The sequence below is a fragment of the Trachurus trachurus genome (assembly GCF_905171665.1).
Source record: "Trachurus trachurus genome assembly, chromosome: 24".
Taxonomy (NCBI): domain Eukaryota; kingdom Metazoa; phylum Chordata; class Actinopteri; order Carangiformes; family Carangidae; genus Trachurus; species Trachurus trachurus.
In genome coordinates this window covers 12,958,201-12,974,074 of record NC_139910.1, presented here as the reverse complement: position 1 = coordinate 12,974,074, position 15,874 = coordinate 12,958,201, and the positions used below count along the sequence as shown (strand labels likewise).

General features: G+C 40.1%; 2 protein-coding genes across 2 annotated transcripts; both read left to right on the top strand.

The window, feature by feature from the left end:
• The first annotated feature begins 763 nt into the window (after positions 1-763).
• Positions 764-10,104, top strand: rhag (Rh associated glycoprotein). Its single transcript, XM_084000864.1, has 10 exons — positions 764-1,053; positions 5,106-5,289; positions 5,410-5,560; positions 5,685-5,832; positions 6,597-6,763; positions 6,871-7,008; positions 7,468-7,589; positions 7,790-7,863; positions 8,261-8,334; positions 8,561-10,104. Exons 1-10 carry the CDS (start codon positions 858-860, stop codon positions 8,633-8,635), a joined length of 1,329 nt encoding a protein of 442 aa, XP_083856990.1. The 5' UTR covers positions 764-857; the 3' UTR covers positions 8,636-10,104.
• A 1,813-nt stretch (positions 10,105-11,917) lies between these two features.
• On the top strand, positions 11,918-15,004 carry LOC311007157 (uncharacterized protein; the record flags this gene model as incomplete). The annotated part of the gene is made up of 6 exons (XM_084000245.1): positions 11,918-11,930; positions 12,866-13,030; positions 13,233-13,294; positions 13,381-13,476; positions 13,782-13,871; positions 14,000-15,004. The coding sequence occupies 6 exons, from the start codon at positions 11,918-11,920 to the stop codon at positions 14,048-14,050; spliced, it is 477 nt and encodes a 158-aa protein (XP_083856371.1). The 3' UTR covers positions 14,051-15,004.
• Positions 15,005-15,874: the final 870 nt, after the last annotated feature.

The following is a 15,874-nucleotide window of genomic DNA, read 5'->3' as shown; positions in this document are numbered from 1 at the left end:
TGTTTGTTTTGTCTATACTTTTTTTCTCATTTACAGAAAGTGTGCTGCTTTTGTTCTGTAAATTGAGTCTCTTAAAACATCTTCTCTTTATATTTCTGCATCCATTCATGATTGACTGAAGATGTTGCTGGTTGTTTCCACTGTAATCTCATGTCATTTGTTGATAATGCCTCTGTACATTCATCTATAAAAACGTTAATGCTTCTTTTACTTAAATGATGTTCAGAAAACTGCAGGTGCATGAGTCCAAGCACTGAAAAAATGTTAAATATCAAGGGAGCATGCTCTGAAGTTATCTGCACTGAGAAAGAGGAACAGTGTTCAGCAGAGTGGATAAAAGAGAAATAAAGACTGAGACTGTGCAACAGCAGCTATACAGTATCTTCTTGAGCAAAACAAATATCCCTTTGTGGCAACATTTCTATATATTTAATCCTCCACAGCATTTGAAGACACTAAAAGATCTGTCTGAAGTTAAGTCAGTAAATCAACAAACATAAGTTTGACAGTGAAAAATGAGTGGGAAGGAGCAGTCATTAAGTTTTTCTCCCATGTCCGCTCACTGGCTGGGTGTCATTACGCTTGTGTTTTGCTTTGTCCCCTCTAACGTTCAAAAAGGAAACCCATCCCCGTAAGCAAAGTGCACGAGGGGGAGTTCACCGCCCGGGCCTCAGTCTTCTGCCCTGTCATTGGTCACCATGAAACCTGCATCAGTTTAAAACCAGACACCAGTTTCTTCCCTCCTCTTCACACAGCACAACCCCTGAAAAACAGACCAGAGTCAGTCAGTGAGCGTGTGTGTGTGTGTGCGCGCGTGTGTCACACTGTGTGAGAGATAACCAGGGTTTGGTCTCGGGATGCCTGCGTACGCTACCAACATGAGGTTCAAGTTCCCCATCGTGGCCTTGGTTTTGGAGATTGTCACCATCATACTGTTTGCGGTGTTTGCGGTCTACGATGACGGCAAAGGTGGTCACGCTCATGGTGACCCACACGGCAATGACACCCACCATAAAGAGGAAGAGAAGAAGAACCCTATGGATCTCTACCCAAGTAAGTCTATGTGGGGGCTGCACGCTGAGGGATGCTCTGCCGCTGGATGTCTCAATGTTTCTTTGACAAGTTTGGAAATTATGGATTATCAAATTTGTATCTAATGGCTCTAATATATTACGTTTGTGACAGTTTTGTGGTTAAACCTCTTTCTAATTCACTTCAAATATCCAGAAAAGCTTTGAGAGGCCAGGTTCTATTGAAAAAGGAGTAAATCTACAAATATTCCATGTTTCCAAGCTTTCGCTCGTAAGTTTTGAAGTCTTGTTGAGTGAACTGGAAAAAAAAAAAAAAAAGTCTCCTTTCTTCATTGGAATAATGTGAATTCTGTTTTAAGAGTGTCATTTTCTAATTACCTGCAAACAGAAATAGAATAATTTGGAGGCTGTTTGTAGAGCAGGTCTGCTAAATGCAATAACAGGAGTCATGGGGTCACATTCTCGTCCGACACAAAGTCCATTCACATGCATGCAGCTGTGGAGTCAAGAGGATCCTGCAGGGAAAAAGTGTCAAGACTCATGCAGTCGGGGCCACATGTGATTTACATTAATGTCCTCAAAACGCAGATAAAGAGAGCAAAGGCAGATGGTCAGTGGAGCAGAGAAAATGCTGTTTGAGTTATGGGCTGCATTCACACAGGATTCGTTTTCTAGGTGCTTTTGTTTCAAGGGGATATTTAGGGCAGTTTAACTATCTTGATTCAGAGTGGCCGCTGTAATATCAGCTTTTCTTTCACTGTGTGATCGTCTGGTCATGATTGGGCGGGGCAGGTGTGACCCATGGAGATTAGCTCAACAGTGAATGTACAGTAAGGTTGAAGGATATCTTTCACTTTATATGGCATGTTTTAACCACATACTGTACATCGTTTGATAAACAGCTCAGTGCTAAAAAATTTAAGATCTAGACAAATGTGAATGAAATCGTTTTTCTAAAGGTCGATCTTGCTTCATCAAAAAAGTGTTAAAATTTAACAGTTTCCTTTTGCTCTTGTTGAAATATCCAAAGCAAAAAAAAAAATGCAAATATTTGGTAGTTTCAACATCACACTGGGTCATGATTTAATCTAAATTAGTTGTTATATAATATGTTAAACTTGGACTTGAAGGTGAAAACTTTCAGTAATGCAGACTACATCATTCTGCACAGCGACGGTCAAACATGCAAGTTAAATAACAATCCACATTTAGAGCAGAGGGAGACTTTAAGAATAGATCTATCCACAGCAGATAAATCTGCCGTTAAGAAATGTTAAGCATCTAAAAAATAAACCACATTGTGGCACAACATGCTCAGTTAACTATTCCAATTATGCAGAATCAGCTGAAGCCATGGACATCAAAAGTGCAGAGTCGATCCACAATCCAACGCATACCAGACTTCGGTAATTGTAGTTTCAAAGCAAGATAAATAAACAGAGAAATGACGGCTGGAGCAAGAAAAAAGCGGCAAAGTTTATCTGTACAGTAGATTTATCTTAATAAGGAGCTCAATTGCAGAATGAAAACATCAAAGATCAAAGGCGAGGAAATTGGTTGCTCCAGCATTTAAAAAAAAAAGAGAAGAAAATCCATTTTTTTCTTTGCACTGGTTGCATCACTCCTCTGCACTACAGCAGGTCCTGAGGAGATTCTTCCCTCTCTTGTCTTGGCTCACCCAGCTCTTCACAAGATTACTAAGCGTTGACTTAGATCTGGGCGTGGTGCCAGCCACCGTGGCGGCTCGCCAACTTTACCTCCTCCCCATCCTCAATCTGCCGTTCACTCGAAGCCCCTACTACAAGGGGAAGCGAGTCTGAGTCACCCAACTGAGAATGGGAGAGAGGGAGGGGGAGTCAAGTGTAAGCTGAGGGGCCGCACACAGGTTCTCTTCAAACCAGCTCCACGCAGGTGAAATCAGACATTTACACGTCGAAAAATGTTGATACTGTTATGCTCCATCGAACAATGACACAACAAGAGGAAACTTGCAGATCTTTAGCTTCAACGATGCTTCTGAAGTCACTGAAAGTCGCTCTGTGCAACAATACTTGGCCCCAATCTCCCTTTATTATTGAAAATGAGTGAAGAATCGATATTAAATTGGTGTATTAGTTTCTTTTCTTTCTTTTTTTTTTCTTTTTAATCAGTGTTAAATATTAGGTTGACAATGTGAAATATGATTTTAATCATTTCTGAATATGGAGTGTCAGTCCTCTGGGTGAGTCATGATGGATCATTGTTCTTTCCCTTATTATGTTACTTATAATGAATTAAGTTGAATCAGTTTACACTGGTGACAATCAATCCTACACAAAATAAATAAATATATACATAATAGTGGCCAGAAAACTCAGAGTGAACATATTTGAACTGAATCAAGTATAATTTATCCAGCCATCTCTCTGGGTTCGGCCTCAAAAGCAGATGCAGGTGTTTTTTTTTCCCTCTCCCATGTGTTAAAAATGTGCCGACACACTGTATATGTAAATACTGTAGACAAAAATAGATGTGGATGAATTTAATCTCCCTCATTAGTTCATCTTTGCAAAGCTGCTCCACTTTTATAAAAACAGGTGCTCATGTTATCGTCGTCTGTGTGTTATGATAATGTTCTCAGACTGAGGCAGACAAACAGAAATATCTCCCAGTCTGATATGTTGGCATCATGTAGCTTCATGTGTGTCTGCTCTCTTCACTTCTCCTGCAGCTATGTAACATTCATTTTGTTTTATTGGGACTAATGTCAGGATCTCTTTTATGGCCACAAATAAAAAACAAACACACAAACATATCCTCTCTCATAATAACAAAATGTGTAATTGATACTGTACAAGCATCCAAAAATGGGGTATTAAATGTTATTTAATGGAATAGTTCTGGGAATTAGGATTATTTGCTTCCAGAGTAATAGATTGGAAGATACTGATACCACTCCTTTAACTGTAAGGTAAATATAAAGCTATAGCAAACTTGCAAAAATACTGGAAACAAGGGCTGGCAACAAAATGTGTACCAGCGCCCCTACTGTTTGCTAATAAAGATATTCATTCTTAGAACAAAATTACATTTACCACTAAAAAAGCACCGGTTTGCGCTGCCTGATGTGAACAGGCCTCAGACCTGTTGGCGTTCTGCCTCCCACCGTGTGTGTTTCACCCTTGGACCCAACAGTGCAGAGCTGATTTCAAGGTTAAGAAAACAAACAGGCCGAGCACTGGTCAGTCGTTGCGCAAAGTAAACCATGAAAAGTAAAATACTGCCCAGAACTAACTTTGTGAAGGTTCTTCTGTGTACTGATCTCACCTTAACGCTTATTCATGTACTTTCCCAAACTTTTCTACAGAGCAGCAGCAAGATCAGTCTTCTCAAAGGTGAAACATGTCCTGTCTAGACGCCATCTAGCTCAATAATGTTCATTGTGAACTACGGAAATGAAGCCCATTGTTCCCCAGCTTGTGCCTATCTCCACCTTAATGCATTCTCCATATGAGGGTCTCATCATATTAACCTTAAAGGCCATTTCCTGTCACGAAGACGACTCTTGACTCTCAGAGCTGAGAATTCAAGATACTGAAATACGGCGTATAATCCAAGCCGATTCCCGACCCCGAGCGTGTGTGTCGGTCTAACAGCTGAGACTAATAGATAAGGGGTTTGACATGCGTCACCTCCCGCTAGTTTTAACTTATCAAAATCATATGCACTTAATAGACAGAGCTCAAGGGACGCACTCTAGACAGAAACAGCGGGAGCATTTTTCCCAGACTGCCATTAATAGTGTGACTGAATCGCTTTTTCCAGCTCACAGGTCATGGTTGACAATGCAGCTCCTGTGTCGAGCCCAGAAACGGCTCGATAAATCATTTAAACTACAAAGTCCAGAGGAAACCACCATGAGCAGAACAGTCGTAGTAGCAGATGGCTGATTTCTAATTGAAGGCAGCGTTTTTATTAATTTGATTCAATTTCACGTCCACATTTAACCGAGGCCCTCACAACAAAGTAGGACCCTGTGGTCGAATAAGCAAAGTGAACTGACCTTCCCTCCTCTGTCTCTCTCGTGTCAACCAGTGTTTCAGGACGTCCACGTCATGATCTTCATCGGCTTCGGCTTCCTGATGACCTTCCTCAAGAGATACGGCTTCAGCAGCGTGGGCGTCAACCTGCTCCTGGCTGCCTTCGGCCTGCAGTGGGGCCTCCTCATGCAGGGCCTCTGGCACATGGACGACGGCAAGATCAAAATCAGCATCTTCAAGTAACGACCCTCCGTGACATGTCTTCGCATTTCTGTGCTCCACCTCTTCCCCCCCTCTCTCCTCTAATTATCCTCCAGTTTCTGTTCCCCTAATGATGTATTTCCTTCCGTCTCCTGCAGGATAATCAATGCAGACTTCAGCACAGCTACAGTCCTGATCTCGTTTGGAGCCGTTCTGGGTAAAACCAGCCCCGTGCAGCTCCTCATCATGACCGTACTGGAGATCACCTTCTTCTCCATCAACGAGCACCTGGTTGCAAATGTTCTGAAGGTAGCTCCGCAATGACACGTGCATGTGTTGATGAGCTAGATGCATTCACTGTATGAACTGAACTATGTCGTATATACTCACAGATATGACTGAAGTTATTGTGGTTTTTACTCTCTTTCTACAGGCCAATGACGTCGGAGCGTCCATGATCATCCACGCTTATGGAGCCTACTTCGGCCTGGCAGTGGCCCGAGTGCTTTACAGACCAGGTTTAAGAAACGGACATGACAACGACGGATCTGTTTATCACTCTGATATGTTTGCAATGATTGGTGAGAGCCTGTTGCACTTTACACCGATTCAATCTGATTAATGATCCATTTAAAACAGTGATGTGTTTTACACAGCCCATCCAATTCACCACTTGGATTTAACTAGAGCCTCCCATTGGATATTTACTGTATGGATGATTATGTTTCAGCTGGAAACAACTTATTTAACCCTAACTGATGCAGTCTCATTTCTTAAACAACCATGTTGGAAGACACATCCTGTGGTTGTAGAAAGGTGTTATTCTGTTTCAGAAGGCATGCATCAAACAAATTGAACATCTAAGGAGACTGCTGAGACTAAAAGTGGGTTAAGAACTGTCCAACGCATTATTAAAAACTGGAACGATAGTGGGGAACCATCATCTTCAAAGAAGAAATGTGACCACAGAGTCCAGACCTCAAGACCACTGAGAGTGTTTGAAAAATAAATGCAGCTCTGGACGGAAATAAATGTTGTGACACTGCAGAAGCTTACTGAAACGATGCCACAGCGAATGCGTGCAGTAATCAAAGCTAAAGGCGGTGTAACAAAATATTAGAGTGTGTGACTTTTATTTTTGGGACGGGCAGTGTATTAAGCTATAATTTTCCCTCACTGGCCTCCTGCACATATATGCCACCTAGTGGACACAAGTAGCCATGCAGCATGGACACTGATGAAGCCATACTGATCTCAGCTGTACTATTATTGTTATTAACACTTAAATGGAGAGTATCTAACTTGTTGTGTCTTCTTTTTATCACCTTCTTTTTTTTCTCAACAGGAACCGTCTTCCTGTGGATGTTCTGGCCCAGTTTTAACTCGGCCATCGCTGACCCGGGCTACACACAGCTCACCGCAGTGATCAACACCTACCTCTCCCTGGCCGCCTGTGTGATGTCCGCCTACGCCGTCTCCAGCCTCGTGGAGCACAAGGGGAAACTGGACATGGTCGGACAACTTTCCCTTTAAAACATTCACAGTCAACGCTACCTTCCAAGAGCTGATAAATAACTTATACGGTTACATACTTGTATTTATATCTCCACGCTGTGTAGGTGCACATTCAAAACGCCACTCTGGCCGGTGGCGTTGCTGTGGGAACATGTGCCGACATGAACATTGAGCCATTCGGGGCCATGCTGATTGGATTAGTGGCTGGCATCGTCTCCACCCTTGGCTTCAAGTTCCTAACGGTGAGTTAAAAACACAAAGCAAAGGTGAAAAATAAGAAAAAAAGGCATACATTTTGAGTGTGTTAAATAATCATTAATGCATGAATGGTAGAAACTTTGATTGACAACCCACTGTTACCAAAGTTTGAGTAATTTCTAAGAAAAAAAAAAGATCTGCTTTACAAATATGAGCATTTTCTAGCAGTACTGAATGTACTTGAACGATTAGTGAATTAAACATCTCTGGGTCGCAACAAGAAATGAACAACTGAAAATATCTAAACTGAAGCTGAGAATATGAATCAATAATCCAGATAATAATTAGCTGCAAACCACTTGATGCTTTAAAAAATCTGTCTTTCTCAGCCAAAAACAATCAATTTAAAGCTCATAATATTTTTCACTATCAGAGTGTGTATTTCACCTTTCAAAAAGGCAGTCATTTGCTGACTACATGATGCCTCTTTTCCTTCTCTGCAGCCCATCCTGGCATCCAACCTGGGCATCCAGGATACCTGCGGTGTCCACAATCTGCACGGCATGCCCGGCATCCTGGGTGGATTGGCTGGTATTGTGGCCTGTGCATTGGGGAAGAAAGAGGGGTAAGGGTCATGTTCCTTTAAATCTAGTTGTGCATACGTCTTATACTTCAGAGATAACGATGACCTGGATGAATGAGAATATCCATAGACATCTACCTGTGTAATATACATGATATAACTGTATTGCAGCTTTTTGCAATAAGCTGCAAACAACAGTTTCCAGCTCTCACCATCCTGTCTCTCCTCCTCCTCATCTTCAGTGGTAACGCTGCCATGCAAGCTGCTGCCTTGGCTTCATCCCTCGGGTTCGCTCTGGTTGGAGGTTTTCTTACAGGTGGGTGGAGATGAAAATGAAATCAAGAATGTGACACATAACAGTTAAACTGAACTGAATTGAATAAACTTTATTAATCCTGAAGGAAATTCTTGATGCCAGCAGCCCATGTATACATTCATTCAAACAACACGACAATGCTGTACCTTTAAAAATATATCTAAAAATGCTTGCTAATACTAACACTGATGACTAAAAAGGTGCTAATGAGTGTATAAAAATAAAGTGCATAAAATACATACAAGTTAGGTGTGTACCCTGATTGCCATGGGGATAAATTAACAGTTTTGGGATCTCAGGTGTCCACTGAATGCGATCGATGGGAAAGGGCAACATTAACATAATTGTCCAAAAGGGCAACATCTCAGAAATCAAACAATTCATTTTCTGCTTCCAGGTTTTATAATGAAGCTGCCGATCTGGGGACAGCCTCCAGACCAGAACTGCTTTGACGACTCTATTTACTGGGAGGTGAGAAATCCCACTGCTCATAAACACCACGTCTATTTTCAGGAGACAGATGTAGCAGCTTGATCTTTCAACGGTTTTTTGGGGGGGATCGTATCAGGCAGGCTGACATTATTTCGACGTTCTGGTATCAGTGGATAGGCTACAGTCAAATGCTTGTACACTTGTGTTTATTTGGGTCTGTTTCATCATGCTACAGATAAATAATTTTTAATCGTATGCTTTCCAGGTTCCTGAGGAGGAGGACGAGAACGAGGAGAGCTTGGCTCATGCTGATCATTCAAAGAACAAAGCAGAAGCTTAAATATCATCCACTCAGCTCAAAAACTGAGGAGTACAGGATTATTAATCAGCTACACAATGAGCACATGTATCAAATTATCAGTTAAATTAACAGGATTAAAAATGGCGGAGTTACTGTACTCAACAACACAAAAACTTTAGCCAGTTTTGAGACTGTTTTGTGAGCAATTATGTCTTCATGTAGGGTATTTAACTTCTGACATGGATGCCATTAATCTCATTTACACAAAAAAAAAAAAACACTTAAGATTTTGAAAAGACAACAACAATCTTCAGGGATTTTCTTTTTACACTGAAACTTTTGATTAATTATCTAAACAGTCGTGGGCCACAGCAGTTTTGTAGTGTCACTGCTAAACACAACTACTTCTATAAGCTTTTTCTTTATGTCATTTTATCTTATAAAAAAAAAAAAGCATGTCCCAAGATATAAGCATAGTGTGTATTTTGCTTCATACATTCTTTTATATTTCTGCACACTTGGCGTTAATCATTTCTGCTGAGGCTTTAGGTCAAAGAGAAGACTTCAACTCGACTTTGATCTGCTGCTTCACGTTACCTCACTGGAGCCCAGTCCTTCAACTCCAAGAGGAGTCAGAGTCAGACTGTGGGAAACCAGCAACGTGGCTCTGACCTGGGCAGGGATAGTCGCATGATATTCTTGTAACTAATGAACCTCCGCTTGCCTTATCTCCTGTTGTTTCTAAAGAGTTTTTTTTTTCTGTCTACCTGAGGGGCAGCTGTACAACTTCTTTTAAAGCTGTGCATTCAGAGCCGTGCATTTAGCATTAGACTGGTTGTCATTGGGGTAAGCTAAGGTTTATATGTTTTTATTTCTTTTCTTTTTTTTTTTACTATTTACATCAAATGTATTCTTACATGTACATAAAGTTTAGTTCTTAGATGGATTGACACGGTCAGTTTTATCAAGGCCCTGCAAAGTCTTTTATAAGGAGCAACTGGTACTGAACTGAACACATTTCAGACATCTTTAAGGCAATATGAATTTTTACACACTGACATATAAGACAGGGCCGGCATTTTATCAGGTGCAAATGTAATTTTTTCATTGTCAAAATCCATTTCCACCCTAGTGTTACACTATTATACAGTTGGTCTATTTTCTGTTTCTATCATCTCTCTGCAGGGGAGTGAGCATCAGACTTTATCTGTCACTCCTGCAACAAACCTCCTGTGTGAATGAAGAGATTAGAGCTCTCTATGTCTTCTCAAACAAAGTGCATGGTGTTGTAGGGCTGCAGGACAGAGATTTAGTGTGTTAAACATCAAAGCATAGGACTTTGGGGCTGGATAAAACTGACTACACACAGCATTTATCAATATTTTTTGAATTGTCAAATGGATTTATGATGCCAGGACACTGAAACGCATCAAGATTTTTGTATTTTTATACAGCGGGCATATGCTCCTATTTGTATAATATACTAATACTGTCATAATAAATATGTTTTTGTACCAATGTTTATGTGTGATGTAATGGAAGTATTTGTGTCCGCACCAGGGATATCACGTGGTATTAAACGCCATAATTAATTAATCGTAAAGATTCCTAAATACCGTCACTTTCCAAAAAGATGATGTTGGAACCGTATCGGCAGATGTGCGCAAAAATAAAGGTAAATGCACAGATAGGCTACTGGTCCGTTTAACTAACGTAACATTGAATTGGAAGGAATTTGAATGTTAGCATGTCATTTTTAATAAAAAAAATTTAAAAAAAAGCAAAACAAAACAAAAAACGATTAAAATAAACGTAAACATTTGATATACTAGATGGCAATTTATGACCTGAATATTTCAAACATTTCCCCTGGGGATTAGCCTAAGAATTGGTTATATATTAACAGATACTTGAAATATTTTGTGTAAACAATCAGTTATATCATATGTATATTTGGGCTATATTGGATTTTACACATCCATTGAGATTGATTATTGCATATAATCATCATAATTGTAATACCGTGATTATTTCTCGGACAATAATCGTACCAAGAAAATCTATAATCGTGACATCCCTAGCATCAGTAACAATACAATCGCCGATTTTTACAATCTGGACCTTATTCCTAGCATAAAATAAGATCATTTACTCACCCAGATAACTTTGATGTCATTACAAGTCGTTCTGAGCCTGGGCACCGGAATGCAGCCTCCAAATAACACATTATCTGCGGCGAAACTCGTTCATTTCATCAATATTTTATTACGACAGCTTAGCTTTAGTGCTAATTCCTCTGAGTCCGGAGTTAGCCTACCTGTTATCAACATCCGGGGTCTGTAGGTTGACCTACTAACCTCTGACCTGGATGATATCACCTCTGAGCATTTTTCAAGCGGTAAAAAGTAAGGTTAAATCTTCTAAATATAAATCTTGAGTGATATAAAGTCATTTCGAGGCAGAAAATCCCTCTCACTGCAACATCAGGAGCTGGAATCAATGTTTACTAGTGGTAGTGCAGTTTCCTTGGTTACCGCTGGAGGCGCTGTCGCGGTTCTCTGCCGTTTCTTTTCTTCCGTTTCACTCCCATGTTGTTTTGAACGTTGCCAGCCGCGGTGCATTATGGGATACAAAATGTCTCCTCAGAGAAGGAGCTAATGCTGGACTTTACAAGGGATAACCGGGAATAAAAGACACATTTTCGCTCCTTTTCTCAGCGGGTGTAAAGTCAATATATATGTGATATTTAAAGTGTATTCCACCGAAGTCATGGTGAGTACAGAAGCTGTTGTTCTAGCGGTACAGCGGGTTTTCTTTTAACATCTTCAAGCCCATGTTAGCTCGTATCGCCGCTACTGACGCGTTGAACACAGTGAATGGAGAGTTTCTGTATAAACAACACTACGTATTTTTCTTTTAACTTGGGATATGTGTTGTGAACGGTAAGGTGCAGCCTTGATGTGTGTAATTTTAATAGCTGTCGTTTTTTTTCTAGCAGCATTGACAAGATTTCAGTCGCATTGACATCGATGGTGTAACTATTCATCATATCCAGTGACTGATTGATTTATTGACCTGTCGTTTTGCTCACATTGATCATGCTAGATTAATAATCACTCTTCAAACAAAACATGTGTTTTTTGTACCACCTAGTCAACGAAAGCGGAGTGCAGGGTGTCCAGCTCCACCTCCAGGACAGACGAGAGGAGGAGATCGACCAGCAGAGGCAAGACGACCTGACACAGTGAAACACTAAACCAGAGGAGTCAAACTCATTTTAGTTCAGGGGACACATACTGTACAGACTAAATTTGATCCCACATGGGCCGGAGAAGTAAAATAAAACCATAATAACCTATAAATAATGAGGACACTACATTGTTTACCCTCTGTTTTAGTCCAAAGAAGGACAAGTTTAGTATTAAGATTTTTACAGTCAATGAACTATCCTTTTACCAAACAGTATAAACAATTTTGAAATTTCTTGAGAAAAATATGTGCAATTTTAACAATATTATGCTTTTGCGGTCCTCTATGTAACTTTCACACATGGCAAATTCATAATACTCTGGCGGGCCACATGTTTGACACCCCTGCAGTGAACCAACCCTTAACATCTGGCATTAGACGACTAGTGTCCACCAGTGTTTCTATTAGTAATCTATGTATACTGTAATATGACAGACATTGACTCAATAACTGATGGCTGCATACATTCAACTGTTCACATCTAGGTCATACTGGGTCAAATCCCTTTTGTGAATGAGCATTAGAAAGTCAATTTATAGTGTATACCATTAATATCAGGGCTCCAGACTGCCCCTAAATGTTTTTTATTTGTAACACTGGTGATATGTGGAAGGGGCAACTAAAAGTATCAGGAATCTGTCATTACAGGTGTCAGGCCAATGTGTGTGAGGATCATGAATGAAAAGGAAATGTGAATATTTGCTTTGCAAGTCGATTTACAGTGTGAACCCCTAACTTTTCTGCTTATGCTTCTAAAATCTTAAGTTAGAGAACACTGCTCCAAGTAAAAAAAAAAAAGTTAGTCTGGAGCCCTGAATAAAACCATAGTAGTATGTTTTCTGTCTGATATAAAACCTAAAAGAGTCACTTCATATGCTTATGGTGTGTTACTCCCAAACACTCTCAGTCAAGGTAAATTTAACTAGATACAGTAACATGGTTTATGTGAATTTTTAGTGTCATGTATCATACAGTCTGAACATTTGTACTTGGTTTGGTTTTGTTTTGTTCGTTTTTTAGGGCGAGAAAAAGGGAAACGGAAGCGCAGCCGAAGTAGATCTTCCTCATCGTCTTCTTCAAGTTCATCATCATCCTCTTCATCGTCCTCATCATCGTCTTCTTCGTCAGGTTCATCACACTCATCCAGCAGCAGCAGCAGCAGAAGTAGCTCTAGCAGCAGCAACGGTAAGCGTAGATGTAAAGTCTGCAATTCATCTATCATGAACAGAATTTGTAGTTTGTTCAGTTTTTCCTAAGTTTTTTTTTGTTCTTCCTTTTATTTTTTATTCAGTGCTTTGTAAATGTGACTTCTATGTGTGTATTTTCATCATATCGGTGCCAAGTACATGGGAGGGTTTGACTCATTGTTTTTTGTTGTTGTCTTTAGACTCCCGCAGTAAATCCAGAAAACAGTCCAAGAAAAGGAAAAAGGAGAAACAACCCAAAAAAGTAATTTTCTACACATTAGATTTGATTAGTTCCCTCGGGTTTTTCCACAGAAAACTGAGTGTGACTTGTTTTGTATTCTGAACCAGAAAGGGAAGAAAGAGAAGCGACATACCGGTAAACGTAAAAAAGACAAGAAAGCAAAAGGAGGAGAGGACAACTCGGGACCTGTACAGATCTCCAAGGTAACAAAGGAATTGACTAATGAGCAATCTGTTCAGTTCATCACATCCTCATTAGAGAATAAATGTTTTTTTTTTCCATTCACGGGATATTATTCTTCTACCTATTTATATGGATATGTTGTGTAATACTTTGAAAAAAATGTGCTCATACGTACATACAACCTTTAGATCCAAGTAATTCTTCTATATTTTCCCCTTTAAATATATAAGTCTGATTATTGCAGGGTAATTGTGTCACTTTCTCAGTGTTATTTAAATTTGTTTATGTTGAAGTTCCTCTAGACTTACTTTTGTTTCTCTTGCAGTACTTGAAGGACAGGAAAAAAGGCAAATACAGCATGATTTCAGGAAAGAAGATAAAAATGAAAGTAAAAAAGTCAAAGAAAGACAAACAGGTAATCTCACCTCTTTGCCGTTGAGTAATCAGATGAATGTGCTTTTTATTTCTTTATTGAATGGATTTTTTTCCTTTGGTTCACATCTCTGTTTTTGTGTTGTTTGTTTTTTTTTATATTTGTTCCAGCGGGATAAAAATCGAGCAGAGCTCCTTGAGTTCTTAAACTCAACTCTGTGATGCAACTGTGGACGCCAGTAGCGGTGGTCGGGCTCGTCAGCAGAACTCAGGAAACAACAACTCAGCCTTGAGGACGAGACGACGAATACGACTTGAACGACCACACACGGGCAGCGCTGAGCCGGACGGAGGGATCGAGCTGTTATCTCTGGCGGTAAAGTGAGATGTTGCTGTCCAGTTTCCCATGATTCTTCAGTTTTTTTTACTCCGATAGCTTTCGTGACATGAGAAGAGTTAATGTTGAACAGTGTGTTTAGATCATATGAAGAAAACTTGTCATTAGACGGCGGCGGCGGCGCCAGTGTTGAAAGTGGGTAAACTGTCAGCCGTCGGTGTCTCAACTTTGCTTGTGGTTTGCTCGTACGGCCTCCACCTTTAAAAGAGTTCTCCACCGATCTGAGGGAGAGGTTTGGGAGTGTTATGCTACGTAGCTTGTGCGGAGACGACCAGAGATCTGTTGAGCTCACGTCTCTCAAATTTTCCAAAATTCACGTAACATGACTTGAGGACATTTATCAGATTTCAAACTGCTGCTTCTTTGACTTCCACACATGCAGATGCAGCACAACTCCCCAAAGACCCGTCAGCAGACTTCCATGTGTAACAAAAAAATCGGTGAAGTTCTACTTTAAAGTGCCACGTATATTTTTTTACCTGCTGCGTCGATCCTTCACGTCGGCTTCTCTTCATTTAGTGCTGTCCACTCCTCTTGTAAATAATCAGCCCGTCGTGTCTCCACAGTAAAAACTTGGCTGTGAGAACCACAGTGTTTGTACCAATACCTTAGTTTTTATTGTGTATACAATTTGTTTAAAATTGAAATCGACTTTTCATTGTGTTTAGTAGTTGCTGTACCACCAACTCATTCACATTCATTCCCCGAATTTCTGTAAATTTTGTTATGAATCTTGTTTCAACATCAGTTATTTTAATAAACTGAAAATACAAAACAGAGTTACTGTTATCCCCCCTGTATCGAAAAATCTGTCCAAAAAGCTTTATGTGGATGATGGAATAATAAACCCTGTCGCGTACTGTTGAAATTTGATGTGTGACAAAACAGAAAAGAAACGGCAATAAACTGCTGGGAAGAATTGACTTTGAAATGTTTCACTCAGAGCGACCTCGTCTTTTCCAGCGATGTTTCATGATGTGCTTTCTTTTGTGGCCTCCCGTCTTTCAAATGAACACGGAGGGAAAGCTTCTGTGTTTGCCGACCTTGGATGAAGAATTGCTGTGCAGAGTCCTTGTGCAAAGCGCAGAGAGCATGACTCACTCTCTGAATGACATTAATGTGAACATTGATTATTACCTACCTACAGGTTGTTTTGAAGGAATAGTTCACCAAAAAATGAAATGCTAATGAATACTCCGGAGTAGTTTTTTATTCCTTATATGAGAGTCAATAGCGCCCAACACAAAAACCTTGTAATCTTCCTCCTTACTGCTCGTCCGCTGCAATCCAAGTGTCCTGAAGGGATATAGTCCAGAGTTTACTCAAAACGACGTCATTTAGGACATTTTTACAGCCTAAACAGTCCTGTATTGCGCTGTGACACACGCGTCCCAGACAAATTCAATACAGGATTGTTTAGGCTGTAAAAATGTCCTAAATGACGTTGTTTCGAGTAAACTCTGGACTCTTGGATTGCAGCAGAGGAGCAGTAAGGAGGAATATTATGAGGTTTTTGTGTAGTTTTATGGACCTTTTTATGTCGGGTGCTATTGACTCTCATATAATATCTGCAGATGCACTTTGAGGAATAAAAAAACTACTCCGGAGTATTCATCAGCATGAGGGTGAGTCAGTAATGACTGAATTTC

What these genes read in the sequence shown, in the direction of transcription:
- rhag (XM_084000864.1), top strand. Translation starts at nt 858, where the DNA reads ATGCCTGCGTACGCTACCAACATGAGGTTCAAGTTCCCCATCGTGGCC. An exon ending in CCCTATGGATCTCTACCCAA is followed by an intron (nt 1,054 to 5,105) that starts GTAAGTCTATGT and finishes CGTGTCAACCAG; the next exon opens with TGTTTCAGGACGTCCACGTC. An exon ending in TTGGCTTCAAGTTCCTAACG is followed by an intron (nt 7,009 to 7,467) that starts GTGAGTTAAAAA and finishes CCTTCTCTGCAG; the next exon opens with CCCATCCTGGCATCCAACCT.